At 55.8% G+C, this 18236-nt stretch overlaps 2 protein-coding genes across 4 annotated transcripts; one reads left to right on the top strand and one right to left on the bottom strand.

Moving 5' to 3' along the window:
• Window positions 1-97: 97 nt before the first annotated feature.
• On the bottom strand, window positions 98-6832 carry LOC137672770 (histidine--tRNA ligase, cytoplasmic-like). 3 transcript variants are annotated; one of them, XM_068417161.1, is made up of 12 exons: window positions 6624-6832; window positions 6408-6527; window positions 5877-5972; window positions 4167-4292; window positions 3928-4035; window positions 3671-3769; window positions 3259-3352; window positions 2976-3103; window positions 2632-2874; window positions 1719-1835; window positions 1284-1430; window positions 98-894 (listed from the first exon to the last, which is right to left on the bottom strand). In XM_068417161.1, the coding sequence occupies exons 1-12, from the start codon at window positions 6819-6821 to the stop codon at window positions 838-840; spliced, it is 1533 nt and encodes a 510-aa protein (XP_068273262.1). In that variant the 5' UTR covers window positions 6822-6832; the 3' UTR covers window positions 98-837. The 3 variants fall into 3 exon arrangements, with proteins under 3 accessions (XP_068273262.1, XP_068273263.1, XP_068273264.1); XM_068417162.1 differs by lacking the exon at window positions 5877-5972; XM_068417163.1 differs by lacking the exons at window positions 98-894; window positions 1284-1430 and having other exon boundaries at window positions 1719-1881.
• A 301-nt stretch (window positions 6833-7133) lies between these two features.
• On the top strand, window positions 7134-18037 carry ZMAT2 (zinc finger matrin-type 2). Its single transcript, XM_068417251.1, has 6 exons — window positions 7134-7238; window positions 10869-10962; window positions 11454-11577; window positions 13324-13397; window positions 15550-15695; window positions 17216-18037. The coding sequence occupies exons 1-6, from the start codon at window positions 7221-7223 to the stop codon at window positions 17357-17359; spliced, it is 600 nt and encodes a 199-aa protein (XP_068273352.1). The 5' UTR covers window positions 7134-7220; the 3' UTR covers window positions 17360-18037.
• The last annotated feature ends 199 nt before the right edge of the window (window positions 18038-18236 follow it).

Here is an 18236-nt window from a genome sequence, read left to right as displayed (position 1 = left end):
GAGGTAGAGAAAATCAGGAGTGAAATCGAGCCCAGGGACGAAGATAGGGGTGGGGGGAAGGTGTTTTTAAGATTTAGGTTTTATTTTTCATTATCCTACTCTGATTTGATTGGTAACAAATTACATTATTTTTTTTTCCCCAAGTTGAGTCTCTTTTGGTAGTTGCTGAGTGATCTCTCTCCCTGTCCTTATCTCGCCCGCGAGCCTTTCATTATATTTTCTCTCCCCCCTCCAGCTGAGGGAGGGGAGTGATAGAGCAGCTTTGGTGGGCACCTGGCGTCCAGCCAGGGTCAACCCACCACAAATATATAAAAGTCCAACATTCTTCCACACTGGCCCCAGACGGAGCCTACCCAACGGCAGAGCCTGGCTGCAGGCTGGCTCTTCCAGCCCTCAGAGGAGTGGGGTGGCCTTCCACTGCCACCCCCTCCCTACATCCTGAGCCTGCGGACACCCACCATGCCACAGATTCCCCCCGCCACTGCGGAGCTCGGCCTGATCCCGCTTGAGCTGCGCCATGTCCATTGTGCCCGTGCCACCACCATGGCCACCTACAGTGGATGCAAATGGCTGTACAGGTATTGCAATATTAGGAACCCATGAGCTTGACCCATCCTTCAGAGCAGTTAACTAGAAGGTTAACCTGGGCCATAACTTTTAAAACCCCCTTGCTCCTTTTTCCAAGCAGACACCCCACGTTGATGCTGCCTTAGCCCTGGCAGATGAGCCTCAGGCTAGTAGATGGTGACCAGACTTGAGCGGGACGTGAGTGGCTCGGAGCGCTGGAAGGTTCCAGCTGTACAGCAGTTCAGCCAAGCAGTTCTGGCCAGGAGAGTCCTAGGGCTCCAGCCGCCTTCTGATCTCATCAATCAGCTTTTCTCTTGGGATATCAACCTACAAAGCAAATCACAGAATCACAGAATCAGTCAGGTTGGAAGAGCCCTCTGGGATCATCGAGTCCAACCGTTGCCCTGACACCACCCTGTCAACTAGACCAGGGCACTAAGTGCCATGTCCAGGCTTTTCTTAAACCCCTCCAGAGATGGTGACTCCACCACCTCCCTGGAGAGGAGACAGCAGCGCTGGAACGCTGAGCAGAGCACGGTTCGATCCAGCCCTAAGGACTTGCTGTGGATCCCAGTGCAGTCTGTGCTGGTTTTCTGGAGCAGTTACTGGGCAGATCTGTGCTACAGCTCCCCAGAGGAGGGAAAGCCCAGAGCCTTCCAGTAATCACCAGATTTTTGGAAGCACTTTCGAAACCTGGTGTAAAAAGGCATTCTCACCTCCTCTCTTGTTGCCACATCCCGCAGCTTGACGACTCCGTCTGTCAGCTCTTGCTCCCCTACGATGGCAGCAAGGGGGATCCCCGTGTCCTCACAATACTGCAGCTGCTTCAGCAGTTTAGGATCTTTCTTGTACAGCATCTCTGCCTAGGAGGGAGCGGAGAAGGCGAATCATGAACACAGAATTTATTCTGGTGGATCTTGGAGCAAAACAGCCAGCACAGAACTCCACAGAAACCTCTGCCTCATTACTCCCGCAGCAAGCAGTTGCCTTTAGTGCTCTCAGCTGTCCTCCTTCTCTGCCTGCTAGATCTCGGACAGGCCCAGACCTTGAACAGACACACAACTAGTGGAGTTGATCTTGCTGAGCTACCGCTCCCTTCAGACTCACCCTCCCTCACCCATACCACCACCAAGCTCACATCTTGACTTTACCTTGATCCCTGCACCCCACAGCTCGGAGATTAGCTTCAGCCTCGCAGCGAGTAAGTGTTTCTGAGGTGTGGCCACCAGCACTTGTGTCTCAGTCGTTCGAACCTTCTCCCCAGACGCCTGCAGGGACAGACACGCTCGTGGGAGTGACCTGCCCTGAGGGAATCTGCAACAGAAGCTCATCTCACCTCATCTTCAGACCTTAACTGTTAGCTCCCCAGAACAAGCAGACTTAAAAGCTAACAGGCACCATTCAGTGAGCGCCACTGAGCAAGGCTGACCTTCCAGAAGCAAAAAGCACAGGTAAGACAGCCCGGGCAAGCTTAATGAGAGGGAATCTGCGTTCTGACACGCTACTTAATCATGTGCTGCTGTTTCCATGGGACCTTGGCCTGCCTTCCTCCCTCCCAGATGGGACCTGGACAGCTTCCCGGTGTCTCCTTTCATTCTTCAGGTACAAACACATTGCCTCAGCCTCACTGGCTATGAATCACCAGCTCAGAACTAAATGCAGTCACAGATTTCCTCACAGGCTTTCCCAGCGTGCTCGTTACAGAGCAAGAGCCAGAGCTGTTCCCGATTTAATCTCTTCACAGTCCCCAGGACAGAAAACTTCACAGACAAGACACAAGCAAAGTGACTGGGGCACAAAGCTCAGAGCCAGGACCGGAGCTCAGGGCCCACCTCTGACACTTCCTTGGCATCTGCTACAAAATGCTGCCCTCAGCTGCCCACGACTGCCACCTGACAGGCTGCAGGAGAGAAAGGGGCTGTCTTCTGTGCACCAACATTCAGGCGTGAAAGGATCCACCCTCTCCCCCAAAATCCTTTCCCCTTGAATGCTGTGGAGCTGTAGCAAATGATAGACGGCTTCCTAGAGCCCTTCCCCACGCCACGCACTGCCTGCAGCACCCACCTCCACTCTCTGCTCTAGGATGGAGAAGATCCGCTCGATCCCAATGCTGACCCCCACGCAGGGCACCTTCCGTCCCTTGGGATCAAACATCCCCACCAGCCCGTCGTAGCGGCCGCCTCCAGCCACGCTCCCAACGCTGACCGGCTCCTCCACGTGCTCGTTCTCCTGCTGCAGCAGCACAGCCTCAAAGATCACCCCCGTGTAATAGTCCAGGCCCCGCGCCAGGCTCAGGTCAAAAGAGATCTGTAGGACACGAGGGAAGCCCCGTCACTGGGCGCACTCGGGGGGGCCCAGGCTGCCCGGCCACGAGGGCAGCACCCCCTCCTGCCTCTGCACCTCCTCACCTCCCCTGCGATGCCAAACAGCGTCAGGTACTCAAACAGCAGCTTCATGTCCCCCAGCCCCTCCTTGGCCAGCTTGTTCTGGGACAACTTGGCGTCCTGGAGAAGGCGCTCGATCAGGTCCAGGCCCCCTGTGGGAACGAGCCGTGCCTCAGGGCTGCCAGGGCAGCAGCACCCGCAGCCATGGGCCCGCCCAGCCTTGTATGGGCCTCGCACCCCCCCATCGCCGGCCCTCCCTGCCTGGCCTGGAAGAACAAGGCCAAGGGCTGGACCCCCCAGTGCTCACCGTGAAGCTGGACGTACTCCCCGATGCGATCCGCAGCCTCAGGAGACAGACCCTTCTCTCCTACCATCTCGCTCTTCACATCCTCCCAGGGCATCTGCGAGGGGAAACAAGAACTTCTGCTGCTGCAGGAGACTCTCATCACCCGCTGTCTCCACCAGCCCACGTGCAGGCAGACAGCAGGCAGCAATCTCACTAGTGATCTGCGTCTTTCTCACAGGAATTGTTAACAGACACCACTGGAAACACCAGGCTTTATTCTTAACTACACCCCAAAGCTCCCCAAATCCTTCCCAAACACCGACGGCTTCGCCGCTATGAACCTCTTTATGATGAGAATGGCCACGACCCTGCCCAGCCCGAGACATCCACCCCCTCAGACTGGAAGCGATCTCCCCACGAGCACAGCTCTTACTTTGTCCAGCTTGTCCACGGTAGAGCACGTAGTTATGAACTTGCTCTCTGGGATGCCGCAGACGGCAAACACACCATTCAAAATCCGTCGGTCGTTGACCTGGGGGTGGGAGAGGCACGTTTAGCTCAGGGGAGAACCCCCCCGCCGCCGTTCCTTCTCGCACTCGGGGTGCAGGAAGCTGTTGGCGTTTCCTTGTGCCTCAATCCCACGGGAAGGGAAGGCGCCGAGGTGTGAAAACCGCTCGGCTCTAACCTCACCTTAATGAGAAAGTCCCCGAGCTGCAGGTCACTCAGGATCTCGTGCACGATCTTCAGGCACTCGGCATCGGGAATCATCGGGTCGAACTGGCCGGCGATGTCAAAGTCCTGGGGGCAGAAGAAGCGGCGGAGGCTCCTGGCACAGCTGAGGTGCTTCAGCTGCAGCAGCTGAAGGGAACCCAGTCGGTAAAACCCACCCCGGTCCCCGGCACGGTGTCGGTCCCCACCACAACACTCACACACTGGTAGAACTCCCTGTAGCGGCCCCTGGTCGTGGCCGGGTTGTCCCGCCTGTAGACCTTAGCGACGTGGTAGCGCTTCATGTTGGTGATCTTGTTCATGGCCAAATAGCGAGCGAAGGGCACCTGGGGGCCGAGGAGTTAAGGACGGGAACGTGGAGATCCCCTGAGCTGCAGAAAGCTGAACCTCAAAGCGCCCCGTCCCCCTTTTGCTCCCCGATCTCTAGGGAGATCATCGGCCCAGGCGGATGATGAACCACACCGAGCTTCTTCAACACCAGGACAACTCCATCTCACAGAATCACAGAATGTCAGGGAGTGGAAGGGACCTCAAAAGATCATCTAGTCCAATCCCCCTGCCGGAGCAGGATTACCTAGACCATATCACACAGGAACGCGTCCAGGCGGGTTTTGAATGTCTCCAGAGAAGGAGACTCCACACCCTCTCTGGGCAGCCTGTGCCAGTGTTCGGTCACCCTCACCGTAAAGAAGTTTTTCCTCACATTTATGTGGAACCTCCTGTGTTCCCGCTTGCACCCATTGCCCCTTGTCCTGTCAAGGGATGTCACTGAGAAGAGCCTGGCTCCATCCTCATGACACTTGCCCTTTACATATTTATAAACATTAATGAGGTCACCCCTCAGTCTCCTCTTCTCCAAGCTAAAGAGACCCAGCTCCCTCAGCCTCTCCTCAGAAGGGAGATGTTCCACCCCCTTAATCATCTTCGTGGCTCTGCGCTGGACTCTCTCTAGCAGTTCCCTGTCCTTCTTGAACTGAGGGGCCCAGAACTGGACACAATATTCCAGATGTGGCCTCACCAGGGCAGAGCAGAGGGGGAGCAGAACCTCTCTTGACCTGCTAACCACACCCCTTCTAATCCACCCCAGGAGGCCATTGGCCTTCTTGGCCACAAGGGCACACTGCTGGCTCATGGTCATCCTGCTGTCCACTAGGACCCCCAGGTCCCTTTCCCCTATGCTGCTCTCCAACAGCTCTGCCCCCAACTTGTACTGGTACATGGGGTTGTTCTTCTGTCCCAGATGCAGGACTCTACACTTGCCCTTGTTATATTTCATTAAATTTCTCCCCGCCCAACTCTCCAGCCTGTCCAGGTCTCTCTGAATGGCTGCGCAGCCTTCCGGCATCTCAGCCACTCCTCCCAGTTTGGTGTCATCATCTCCTTCTTCTGAACCACCATACGGCAACACCTCACAAACACAGACCTTTGCTGGGTCATTTCACCCTCTTATGGTGCGATCAGAGAATTCAATGTACAGCACAGACATATGGACGTGGAAGCAGAGCGCTTTTTTGGTGAGACATGAGGGTGGAGAAGGCCCTGAGCTCGACAACTGCTCTGGACCTGCAGCAAACACCACCGCTCTCTCGGAACAACTACCAAGGCACTGGAAAGGTGGTATGGGCAGGACAGGACCACACAGAAGGTGGAGACTGGAACTGGGAGGATGTAAAACCAGTTCCCTGGAGCATACTGGTGGCATGTCCACAGCCCACAGAAGAAAGGGCCACTTTGCTGCAGATCCTGGACTGGCCCTGGGGTGAGGTGGGGTCACACCGATGACAGCCAGGCCAGCTGGGGTGTCCACCACCCCGATGGGACCTGCAGGCAGAGCAGGGGTGACCAAACAAGGTCAAACCTCGCTGTGCCACCATCCCCTCCGCGAGAGCCGTGGGGCGGGCGCAGGATACGGTGAGGTCGTAGCGCAGGGCCAGCACCTCCCCTCCCTGGTCCTCCAGCTTGTAGATGAGCTTCACGTCCTCGCCGTACTTCCCCGTCAGCGTCTCCTGGGGAGAGGCGAGGGGGCTGGTGGGGTGGCGAAGGACCGGGGCGACTCTGGGGCGCAGAGTCCCCCGGGTCGAGGGACAGAGCACGGAGCTCGGCCCCCCTGGAGCCCCACAAGTCGAGCAGAGAGTTGGGGGGGACATGACCCCCCGCTGACCTGGGACAGAAGGGGGGTCCCCCCACACAGCAGGGACCCAAAAGGGACTGTCACGGCTGCCCCCCCACCCTGGGGGGATCCCCCAGCCCTGCCCCAAACCTGCCCCCTCAGCCCTGGGGAAAGGGGGGGGGCTCCCCAGAGCCGCAGGAGGGGGGGGGGACCCCACAGCCCCCCCCAGCCCCCCGGGGGAGCAGGGGGGGGTCCCACAGCCCCGGTGGGGGTCACTCCCCACAGCCTAAGGGGGACGGGTCCCCGAGGCCCCCCCCGGGCGCCGCCTCACCTGCAGCTCCAGCACGGGGGTGTCGATGGCGGCCGCCCCGTGCCGCTTGAAGCAGGCGACCACGGCGGCGAGGAGCCGGTCGCGGAGCGCCACGTGGGCGGGGGGGTGGTCGCGGGTGCCCTGGGCCGGGACGGAGAGCGGCCGTTAGCGGCGAGGACGGGGGGAAGCAACAACGCCCGGTAACACGCCGGGGCAGGCCCCGCTCCCCGCCGTTACCTTGGGCGTCTTCAGAGGCGGAGCCCGCCCGCCGCCGGCCGAGCCCGCCGCCGCCCGCGCCTGCCGGGACAGGAGGCCGCGGTCACCGACCGGCCCCGGCGGACGGAGCGGCCACGACCGGGAGAGGCTCCGCCAGCCCCCGGCGGGGCCGGCGGGCAGCAAACGCCGGGCGGCGGCGAGCGGGCCCAGCCGCACCATGGCCGGTACCGGGGAGACCGGAAGCGGCCGAGCCCCACGTGACCGCCCGGCGCCGCTGCCTCGCGGCGCTCTAGGCCAGAGCGGCGGACTCTCGGTGGTACTCGGGAGGACTGCCTCGCGGCGCTCTAGGCCAGAGCGGCGGACTCTCGGTGGTACTCGGGAGGACTGCCTCGCGGCGCTCTAGGCCAGAGCGGCGGACTCTCGGTGGTACTCGGGAGGACTGCCTCGCGGCGCTCTAGGCCAGAGCGGCGGACTCTCGGTGGTACTCGGGAGGACTGCCTCGCGGCGCTCTAGGCCAGAGCGGCGGACTCTCGGTGGTACTCGGGAGGACTGCCTCGCTTTACGGCCCGGGCGCCACCGCGCGACAGTTTCCGTTCCGTTGTCGCCCGCACCCTCAACATGGCGTCGGGCAGCGGGGTAGGTGCTGGCGGCGGCGCGGCCGCGCCCCGCGCTTTCTCTTTTGCTCGGTAGACCCTGGGCCGTGCCGGGGGGCCGCTCTGGAGGGGCAGGAGGAGGAGGAGGAGGAGGGAAGGGCCGCCCCGCTGCGGCTGGGCCTCGCTCGGGGCCTGCTGCCAGGCCGCGGGGTGAAGGACCCCGCGGGGGGGGGGAGCGACGTGGCGGGGCCGGGGGTGCCCGGGCGGGCAGGTGCCCGTGGGGAGGCCCCATCCCTGCTTTTCACAGCGCTGTGCCCTCTGTGTGCGGGCAGTGGGAAATTTGGGGCCCCCCGAGAGGCCCCGATGCCTTCAGGGCTAGAAGGGGGGTGGACCCCACCGCGATCTTCCCTCCCTAGGGCCGGGCCTCCCCCGTGGGAGCCCCTGTTTCAGTGAGGAGATCCGAACCTGCCCCAGCCCCCAGGGTGGGGGTGCCCACCCGCCTTCAGCCCCCCAGGGAGGACCAGCCGGTCCCAGGAGCCTCCTGGGGCTGGGCGATGGGGGGTGGAGGCAGCTCCCTCCTTCTCTTCTCCCTCTTGTCCTGCCCCGTTGCTTCTCGGCTCCTCTGGGAAGGGGCTGCCTGTTTCCCGGCTGGCTCTCACGCCGTGCTGCTACAGTCACTGCTTGCTGCCCTCTGCCCTGCGTGGAGAAACCGCCCTGTCTGTGACTGTGATTCTGGAGTCTCCAACAGCTCCCGTGTAACCTGATTATTTTATTGACGTTGCTTGGTTGGTGTGACATGGCACTGAGGTCTTTCTGCTTTTATGGATCCCGCAGGACTTGGTGTTGGGAATGCTGAGATGGGATGAGTGAGGTGGATGCCACTGGTGTAACGTGACTGGAGAACCAGTCCGGATTAAGCACCTCCAGTAATCAGCACTGCAGGGGCTGTGTGTTTCTGCTTTTGTGGCCAATCTTGCCTTACTCGAAGCCACTTGCTGAGAAGCGAGCAGTGCTGAGAGAGGTCAGGGAGCGGGATGTGCGCCCCGGAGTGAGCTGGGGCCTGTGGTTTATTCTCAGCTGCTGGCAGTTGCATTCATGTTGGATCAAGTCAGACTTGAGACATCTCTGGAGGGGTTTAAGAAAAGCCTGGACATGGCACTTAGTGCCCTGGTCTAGTTGCCATGGTGGTGTCAGGGCAATGGTTGGACTCGATGAGCCCAGAGGGCTCTTCCAACCTGATTGATTCTGTGAGTCTGTGATTCTTGTGTTATTTTATAGGCTTTGATGCTGATAGTGGGCAGATCGCTCGGTGTCCACCTCCAGAGGGAACAGGAGGCTGTGGGGCACAGTCTTTAATTATTGTTAGTTATTTGGGAAATACCCTCTGATACCCAAAGCAGTTCTTAAAAAAAGATTTTAGGGCTTGCAGCCACCCTTACCTCCACCAGGCCAGTTAAGAAAAGTTCCTTTGGATGGTGTCTACCCACAATCTTGGGTTTAAATTTTATCCCTGTGCCTGGACGAGGGAGACTGGTGAACGAGCTGCGAAAGACTCTGTCCCTTTTATTACAACAGGAGAATGAAGCAGCAAGTAAATCGCCTCCTCCCTGGGCTCCCACCAGCTGTGATTTGTGGTAATGCCCTGCTATGCAGGAGAGTGGAGATTCTGGAAAATAACCCCAAATGTTCATTTACACGCCGTGATATTTTCCTTTCTTTTGCTCAGGGTGGTTAATAAAACCTGTTGTGACATGCTGAAAGTGCTTAAGAAGCTCTGGGAATAAATGAGAATTTTGCTACGCCTCCCTAAGGCATTTTCACTCCTATCAGTGGTTGTTCGTTCCGTTTGAAGGATTGCCCGAGGAGAAAACTGTTAAACGACTGTGCTGCTGCTATAGCTTCAAATGGGATTTATTTCCTTTGGGTTGTGATTGGATTCTTGATTTGGCTGAACGGAGAAGGCGGTGGGGTGGGGAGGGGTCCTTTCCTGGAGGGGTTTTAAAATACATCCAGCCTTTTTTTTAATATGAAACTGAGAGCCTCTGGCTGCCGTGCCGAGTGAAATGCAGCTTTCCAGCCAGAGGAGAGTTGTCTTCTCAAGAAAGTAAAGAAGTGTCGGAGTTCTAAGCCGTGACCCATGGCAGATGCAGACAAGGAGACACTGGGAAGAGGCTGTGCTGGTCTGGTGAGAGTAGACGTGAATGGAAAAGGGATTCTCCTCCAGTCACTTCTGCCCTCAGCGTTGGTGACAAGCTAAAAATCCCTCCTGAAAAGAATCACAGACTCACAGAATCAACCAGGTTGGAAGAGCCCTCTGGGATCATCGAGTCCAACCGTTGCCCTGACACCACCATGGCAACTAGACCAGGGCACTAAGTGCCATGTCCAGGCTTTTCTTAAACCCCTCCAGAGATGGTGACTCCACCACGTCCCTGGGCAGCCCCTTCCAATGGCTAATGACCCTTGCTGAGAAGAAATGCTTCCTAATGTCCAACCTGAACCTCCCCTGGTGAAGCTTGAGGCTGTGTCCTCTTGTCCTGTCGCTGGTTGCCTGGGAGAAGAGGCCGACTCCCACTGCGCTACAACCTCCCTTCAGGTAGTTGTAGACTGCACTAAGGTCACCTCTGAGCTTCCTCTTCTCCAGGCTAAACACCCCCAGCTCCCTCAGCCGTTCCTCGTAGGTCAGACCCTCCAGACACAGAAGAGTCTTTGTATTCTTCAGTGCCACCTTCACCTGAATTCAGCTTCTCTTCCTGCAACTCACCCTGTTGTTGCCAGTGCAGAGTGCTCTGGGAGCTGCCGAGGGGCCCGTCCTCCTCAGAGGTGTTTCTTCCCTTCCCTGCCTGTCTGCAGGGTGAAGCTGCAGGAGCAGGACACCTTCCCGTGCCTTTCATACAGGTGCTTCCCCGGTCTCTCCACGCCGTGCTTTGCCAGATGGGCTTTCAGAGCTTTTTCTGGGTTGCTTGTACGTGTGTCTCGCTTGAAAAACCCGGACTGGTTCCTATGATTTCATAGCAAACCCGGGGCTTTGAGTCCTGTAATGCATAATCCTGCAGCTTTCTGTACTTGAACTGACAGAGGGGAGATGTCGATTAGATCTGAGGAGGAAATTCTTTGCTGTGAGGGTGGTGAGACCCTGGCCCAGGTTGCCCAGAGAAGCTGTGGCTGCCCCCTCCCTGGCAGTGTTCAAGGCCAGGTTGGATGGGGCTTGGAGCAACCTGGTCTGGTGGAAGGTGTCCCTGCCTGTGGTAGGGGGTTGGAGCTGGATGGGCTTTAAGGTCCCTTCCCATCCAAACCAGTCTGTGATTCTGTGCCTGCACAGTGTCTGTCAGGTGGCACTTCTGAGGTCTTAGATCAGTCGGCTGAAATCCCCTTTGTGTCTGGTTTTCAACGTGAAAGCCTGGGTGATTGTCTATTAAGATAAACTCATTAACCTTTCTCAGTGCTTTGAAATCCTTCTAGAAGAGGCAGGCAGAGGCATGCTGAGTGCTGTTCTCTTCAGCTACAGCCTTAATTCTGAGATATGAACACAGAGCACACGGGGCTATAACGTAGTGCCCCCAATTTACTGCTGTGGCCTCACAGGCCGAGTGATTCCACCTCTTCCCCCAGCCCCCCCTCAGCGCCAGTCAAACTGTACAATAAATGTTAATACACTTTATTTCCCTCTCAGACGAAGAACTTGGACTTCCGCCGAAAGTGGGACAAGGATGAATATGAGAAACTTGCAGAGAAGCGGCTCACAGAAGAGAGAGAAAAGAAAGATGGTGCGTAGTGTGCTGGCTGGAGGCAAGCTTTGCTCGTTTGGCAGTGAGTCACCCAAACCCTCGGAGCTTCACAGGGAGAGAAGTGAAATCCCAAAGGGAAACAGCAGCAGTTCAAGGCTGCCTTGCTCCGATCCTTTTTCCTCTGCTTGCCACTGAATAGATTTTTGTGACAAAAGTAATTACTGAGAACCTTTGCCTTTGCCTGCCTGTTCTTTGGGGAGGGAGGGGAGCAATCAGCCCCTGGAAACGAGGAGATCTCAGAGTATGACCCACATCAGAGCTGGAGAGGCCTCACAGATCTACCTGGTTCTAATCCAGGAAATAGTGAGGAGGAAATGATATTCTTTACTGATTTTAAAAAAAAAAGAAATGCAATTTCTGCAGGAATCAGGCAGTTCCCAGCAGGCCCCTCTTCATCAAGGGCAATGTGAAATCCAACGTGTCGAGCTTGACCTTTTCTGATAAACTGTTGGGTTTTTTGCATGTTTTAGGCAAACCAGCTCAGCCCGTCAAGAGGGAACTTCTGCGGCACCGAGACTACAAAGTGGACCTGGAATCGAAACTGGGGAAAACCATCGTCATCACCAAAACTACCCCTCAGTCGGAGATGGGAGGGTAGGTCCTGGGCTTGGTGTTGGGGTCTCAAGAGCTGTGCTGGGGGCTGTGATAGAGCAATGAGCCCTCACGGGGCACCGGGTGGTGATTTCCTCCTGTGTTTTGAGCCTGGTGCAACGGTGCTGCACACAATTACACCTAAACTGGGTCTTCTGGGGTAAGTATAGAACAGAGGCAGCAGGCTGAGCCCCTTCTGACGTTGTTACTTGACATCAGTGTTGCTCTGCTCTCCTGTAGAAAGGACTGAGGCAGAGCTCTGCTGCCTGCTTGGGTTTTGGCAGTCAGGAGCCCTGCTTGCAGTGAGACCCTCTCTGCTCTTGAATGGAGTTTCTGATTCAGATGTCTGTGTACTGGGAGTGGGAGAATAGAATCAGAGAATCATTTTGATTGGAAAAGACCTTTAAGATCATCGAGTCCAACCGTTAGTCCAGCACTGCCAAGCCCACCACTAACCCATGTCCCTCAGCACCACATCTACACGGCTTTTGAATCCCCCCAGGGATGGGGACTCCACCACTGCCCTGGGCAGCCTGTTCCAGTGCTTGACAACCCTTTCGGTGAATAAATTGTCCCTGATCTCCAATCTAAACCTCCCCTGGCACAACTTGAGGCCGTTTCCTCTCATCCTATCACTTGTTACCTGGGAGAAGAGACCGACCCCCCTCGCTGCACCCTCCTTTCAGGCAGTTGTAGAGAGTGAGAAGGTCTCCCCTCAGCCTCCTTTTCTCCAGGCTGAACACCCCCAGGTCCCTCAGCCGCTCCTCATCACACTTGTGCTCCAGACCCTTCACCAGCCCCGTTGCCCTTCTCTGGACTCGCTCCAGCACCTCAAGGTCTTTCTTGGAGTGAGGGGCCCAGAACTGACCCCAGGATTCGAGGTGCGGCCTCACCAGTGCTGAGTACAGGGGGACGATCCCTGCCCTAGTCCTGCTGGCCACACTGGTGCTGATATACAAGCCAGGATGCTGGTGGCCTTCTTGGCCACCTGAGCACACTGCTGGCTCATATTCAGAAGCATCCAGATACCTGTCCTTAAGTGGTATTTGGCCCCTGTTTGTGTGGATCATGTTTGGGCAAAGGCTGGAAGGATTCTTAGCTCATCCTAAGCCGTCCAGAGCCTGAAAAGAATGCCCTGAGTTTGTGCCATCTCAGGAGTAAGCCTGTTAGTATCTCACTGTCGGAGCCTAATAGTGCAGTGCCAGGGAGATGCGCAGCCCTCCCCAGCACCCAGGGGTGGAAGTGCAAGCCCTGGCTGGCTTTTTGCAGCAGCTCTGAAGCTGGGCAGAAAGCACTGCTGTGTAAAGCAGGGGGTTGCTGCTGCGAGGCCATAGGGATGGGAGAACTTACCTTGCAGTCTGGCAACCTGGGCTGCACGGCCAGCCCTGCCTTGGAGGAGGGCAGAGTGTCAGAGTCTGTCCCACCCTGTTGGCTGTGACTGGCAGGGGAAGATGCTGTGGCTGATGTGTTACAGATCAGCTCATGTCTTTCTGTCATCTGTGAGAGCGGCGTCAGCGTAAGGGTTGGTACCTCCAGTGTTAACACCTCTGTCAGTCTGGGGTGTGCCTTTGCACATGTCTTTTCACTGGGGCTCTCTGTGAGGGAAGTAGCTTCCCTCCTGCCCTGGAGAAAGGAGCCATGTCCCAAATGCTGTGCAGATTTCACATTTGAGATGATCTCAAATAGTTGTTCTGTGAGATGAGGTTTGTCTCATGCTGTGGCGTTAATGTGTTCTCTCTCTCCTGCCAGGTATTACTGTAACGTGTGTGACTGCGTGGTGAAAGACTCCATCAACTTCCTGGATCACATCAATGGCAAAAAGCGTAAGGATCCTTTTTGTGCTGTGTTGGAGGGTGGGTTGAGCTGGAGGCTGCTGCAGCGCCCGAGGCTGTGCCCTTCACACGTCACAGCTGTCAGAGCGCTGAACACCCGTACACTTGGAGATCAGGACAGAGGCAGTGTTTGCTCATGAGAGCTGCTGCCTTTATCTCCTGGCACCTTCTCCAGGGTGCCTTATTCCTGTGGAATAAGCCCAGCAGAAATAGTGATTGGTTTACTCTGCTCAGGGGGAAATATTTTCCCCACTCAGAGGATCTGCACTGCAGGAAGCCCAGGGTCAGCAGATCCTGATGTCTCCTCCGAAAATCTGGAGATGTGCTTTTTCACTGAACCAAAACCTTAAAGAAATTCTTAGATAAGTAAAAGGTATGTGACTGGCCCATTTTTGGATCAGAAGCTTCTCTTTATAGAAGTTGAATATGAAGCTCAAAACTAGCTGGTCCCTGAGCTCCAGAGCATGGATCAGAGTTTACAGGGATGGAGGCTGTAGTTTGCTGAGGATGAGCAGAAACAGGAGTGGGGCAGGATGATCCCAGAGTTGGGTCCAGCAGTGTGGTGGTGGTATTGTCCTGTACCTCTCTCTGGTTCTTCCTCTCCGTTGCTGTAATGATGCAGTTAACTTAGCCCAAGGTAAGACAAGAGAAAAGAATTCCCAGTTTATCAGTCTGTTCCCTTACTGTGTTTAACTTGAAGAGGACTGTACCCTCGTTGAGCTGACCCTCATTTCACAACCGTGGGCGTTGCTTCTCGGCATGTTCGGGGAGGGGGGAAAGCAGAAAAAGTGAAGGAGCAGCAGAATGCACTGACACACTCTTGGCACCTCGTTCTGCTCCTGAAGGTGATTTTGGCTCCCTGTGGAAGTCAACGAATGGCCCCTTTTCAGGAGAGCAGGGCTGTGGGCGATCCAGACGGGCGTGCGTGGCTGCCTGACCCTCTGAGAAATGGGGGGTTCAGAAGAGGCCTGAGGGCGAGTTTCCTGTAGCTGGGGAAACAAACCCCGGGGTGTTAAAGCCCTTGTGTTTAGGTGGGTGGGAGGAGGACGCTGAAGTGCTTTGTTTGACGTGTTGGGAGATCAGCTATAAATCCATATGAAAGAACTGGGAATCAAAACTCCTGGCGTGACTTTGTGCCTGTGCCTGAGTGAAGGGTTGAGCCAGGGTTGGAAAGTGGCTGGTGCATCATCTTCTGTACAGTCTGATTTACAGAGTAAGTTTGTGAGCTTGTGATCCGGTCCATAAATCTGGCTGAAACCTGCTGTGCTGACAGCCTCTTACTAGTTCCTGGTGCATAGTTTGAGCTTCCAAGTGCTACTGCATCCCTGGGACAAACCTGGGCACGGCTGCTGGAGCCAACAGGCTGGATCCACCAGGCAGTGTGGGCTGGAGACATCGCCAGGGATGGCTCCTTCACCCTGGGTTTGCTCCTGAGCTGAAACCTGGGAATCTGCTCTAAACAGGCGCTGAACCAGAGACCTGCCTTAATATTTCACGTCTCTGCTTCAGCTAGAAACATCCTGTGTGATCAGGATCTCTTACTGAGAGCCACTGATGTCTTGTTTAGCTTCTCCCACAGCTGAGAGATGCCAAGCTTACCAGTTTGGTTCTAGCCCCTTTTTCAACACTCCAACCCTTTTTTTTTTCCGCTGGTCCAAGATTAGATTTCCTGAAGCGTCAAAACACCACCATGATGGGGAGCATCCTAATAGGGAACCTTAAAAGAGTAGGCTGCGTCCTCCTTCTCGTTACAAGGTTGTTGTAGTCACTGGCTGCTTTACGTTGTGGTGTCCCCCTAAAGCCCATCCCCTCTGACCCAAGAAATCCCAGTCTGCGTAGGCATGTGGGACCAGATGAGGACAGAAAGCTCGTGCCTCTCTGCGGGAGGAGGCACTGCTGTGTCACGCTCCCCACGCTGGGTCTGTGTTACCTGGCACGTCTGTGGTGAGACGTGGTGTGGAGAGGAGAGCGTACGGCCTTGTGTGTGAGTGTAGTCTGGCCCTGGAAGCTGCTTTGAGGGGTGGATGGCAGGTAGGAAGAGGCTGCCATGCTGAGGTGTGTAAATTGGGGCTTGGGGACGGGGGCTACGCACAGATCTTCAAAGACTTACATGAACATGGCTGATTCCACTCCTGTTCTCCAGACCAGAGAAATCTGGGCATGTCCATGCGGGTGGAGCGCTCCACGCTGGACCAGGTGAAGAAACGCTTTGAGGTGAACAAGAAGAAGATGGAGGAGAAGCAGAAGGACTATGACTTTGAGGAGAGGATGAAGGAGCTCCGCGAGGAGGTGAGTCTGGGCAACGGCTGACGAAACCAAGCACCCCAGAAACATGTTTTGTGAGGAAATCAACCCTGGTTCCTAATCTTATTCTCCAGAAGCCTTGTTCTTGGTAGCACAGGCTGCTTGTCTGCTGCTGGGAGTGGGTTTTGTTTCTTTGTCGTTTGCTTTTTTTTTCTGCTGCTGTCCCTGGAAACCCCTTGCCCCTCTTTCTGTGTGAGGATAACTTTTGATGCTTCAGGTTTCCACTGAGAGCAGCACAGCCCTGATGATGCACCTGGTTTTTGTCTTCTGTTAGTTGTGTTGGAGCTTGTGTGCTCTGATAAGCAGATCTGTCTCTTTGTCCCATATCTTCCATGGTTCTTAGGATTGCTGGGATCCTTCTCCACGTGGCACGTTGCTTCTGTGCGGCTTCCCAGGTGTGGAAGGCTTTTGTGTGCTGTGGTGTGAGATGTGTGTGGAAGCAGTGAAAGAGAGCAGATGCCTCTCAAACCCAGGCTTAGGTGTCAGCTCCCTGACGTGAACATCAAGCTGATTTGAAAACCTGACAGAGTTCTGACAGTCGAGGAGCTTCTATACATGCTGCTTCTCCATCAGCAGCCACATAACACCCAAACCTTAATCGCTGCCCATCCGAGTCTCCCTGCCCGAGCACTGAGCTGTGCTTCGCCGCAGGGGTGCTCTGTTGGGGTGCACACGGAGCAACCCTGGGCTCTGCTCTCGAGCAGGCTCTGGTGCTGCTGAGCCTGATCTGTTTGGGGGGAGGTAGGAGACAGGTGCCCCAGCAGTGCAGAGAGGGCTGGGGGTTGAAAAGCAACTGCCAGTCAGTGTATGAAAACAAAGCAGCAGCAACTTTGAGCGTAGCTTTCTCCAGGGCACGGCTGTGTGCAGTCGCTGCGGCGCGGCGGACGGTGATGGGGATGGCAGGAGCAGTTGCTAAGCTGGGAGCTGAAGCCGTGCTTCTCTGTCGCCCGGTACAAGCCTGGCGCTGTTCCAGGGCTTGTGATCCTCGCAGAGCAAAACACTTTGATTAGAGCAGTGAAAACTCTTTGATGCCAAAACCCCCCCAAAGCTGCTCAGAGCTTCAGCTTCTGTTCCAGTGAGCGGCTGTCACTCTGCCAGGCTGAAAGCCACCAGGCAGCAACGTTCAGCGCCGCAGTCGCTGGAACAGAGCATCCTACGAGGGCAAGGCCTCCTGCTTTAAACAACCTCTTGCCTCAGCATTGATTCCAGACAAAACTTCTGACATTTGTTCAGAAGAGAGAGTTTTATAACACTTCTTTTTGGCTACATCTTGTGTGTGTGCCTCCTCTCTCGGGGTGGGGGGTGGAGTGGTCTGGAGACGGTGGGAAAGCTCCTCCTGGGAGACCAGAAGAGTAGTCCAGGATTTCTGCTGGCTATTTTATTTCCTCGGACACAGCTTGGGTGCTGTTGGTAGGACTTGGGTTAACTGTGCAGTGCTCGGTGTCTCAAAAGCTTACTTGGCTCAGGAGGTTCAAATTATTTTGCTGTTCTGTCCCTTGCTGCAGGAGGAGAAGGCCAAAGCCTACAAGAAGGAGAAGCAGAGAGAGAAGAAAAGGCGGGCAGAGGAAGATCTGACCTTTGAAGAGGATGATGAAATGGCAGCTGTGATGGGTTTCTCTGGCTTCGGCTCAACCAAAAAGAATCACTGAGCAGCTCTGGACTCTCCTCTTTCTTGAAACAGATTGTTTTTACCCAGGGGACTCTGGATAACTCTTAAAAGACTTGACTGAGGACTTGTATGTCAATCTCCCAGTAAAAGTTGGCTGGAGGAGTCGAAAAGTGATTCCATGCTCTACCTGTGCTGCAGAACAAGCTCTGCCTGTCATTAGCTTCCCGTCTCCTGTGTCCTAGATCCGGCTGCTCGTCACTGCTCTGTGGCCTCGTGCGTGCGGGGGAGTGTTCTGCTGGGTACGTTTTTGTGTCAGAGGGCCTGGGTCAGGATTAATCTAGTTGTCAACCAGACATCGTTGTTCCAGGCCCTAGTTCTGGTTATCACCCGGGCTGTGTTTGAGGCACAGGGAGTGATTCTGTCGCTTTTTGGCTCGTGTAACTGAGGGCAACGTGCCGCAGCGAGCGGTGTCGAGCGGGACAACCTGCATCTATGGCTTGTGCTGAGCAAGGGCTGGTGGCTGCATGGAGTCTGGGTCGCTCAAACTTTCCTGTGTATTTTATCTGCAAGGGATACTTCCCTGCTTTTCTTTGTGTTTCGTCCCATAACTTTGGTATCTCGAAGGCAGGGGAGAAATTTCTACCCGCGACTGATGTAGGATAGAGCGAGTGAAAGAAAGGTGTGTGCAATTTGCCAGAAATAAATTGTTTTAATGGGTCCTTTGGTGGGAGTTTGAGTCCTTCTTTAGTGTGAGAGCTTCTGCTTCCCACCGAGAAGAGCTGCTGATGCCTCCCGAGCTGCCCACAGCTGGTGGTGACCTGGGGACCTCGACAGAGAGGCAAAGGCAAAGCTTGTCACCCCCTCTCTCGGCTCAGCTGCCAGCTCCCCTGTGCAGGCAGTCGCTGGCATTCTTGGCT

The sequence above is a fragment of the Nyctibius grandis genome, chromosome 22, assembly GCF_013368605.1.
Source record: "Nyctibius grandis isolate bNycGra1 chromosome 22, bNycGra1.pri, whole genome shotgun sequence".
In the NCBI taxonomy this organism is placed as follows: Eukaryota; Metazoa; Chordata; class Aves; order Nyctibiiformes; family Nyctibiidae; genus Nyctibius; species Nyctibius grandis.
Note: the sequence above shows the minus strand (reverse complement) of the source record. Positions and strands in the feature narration are given on the sequence as shown.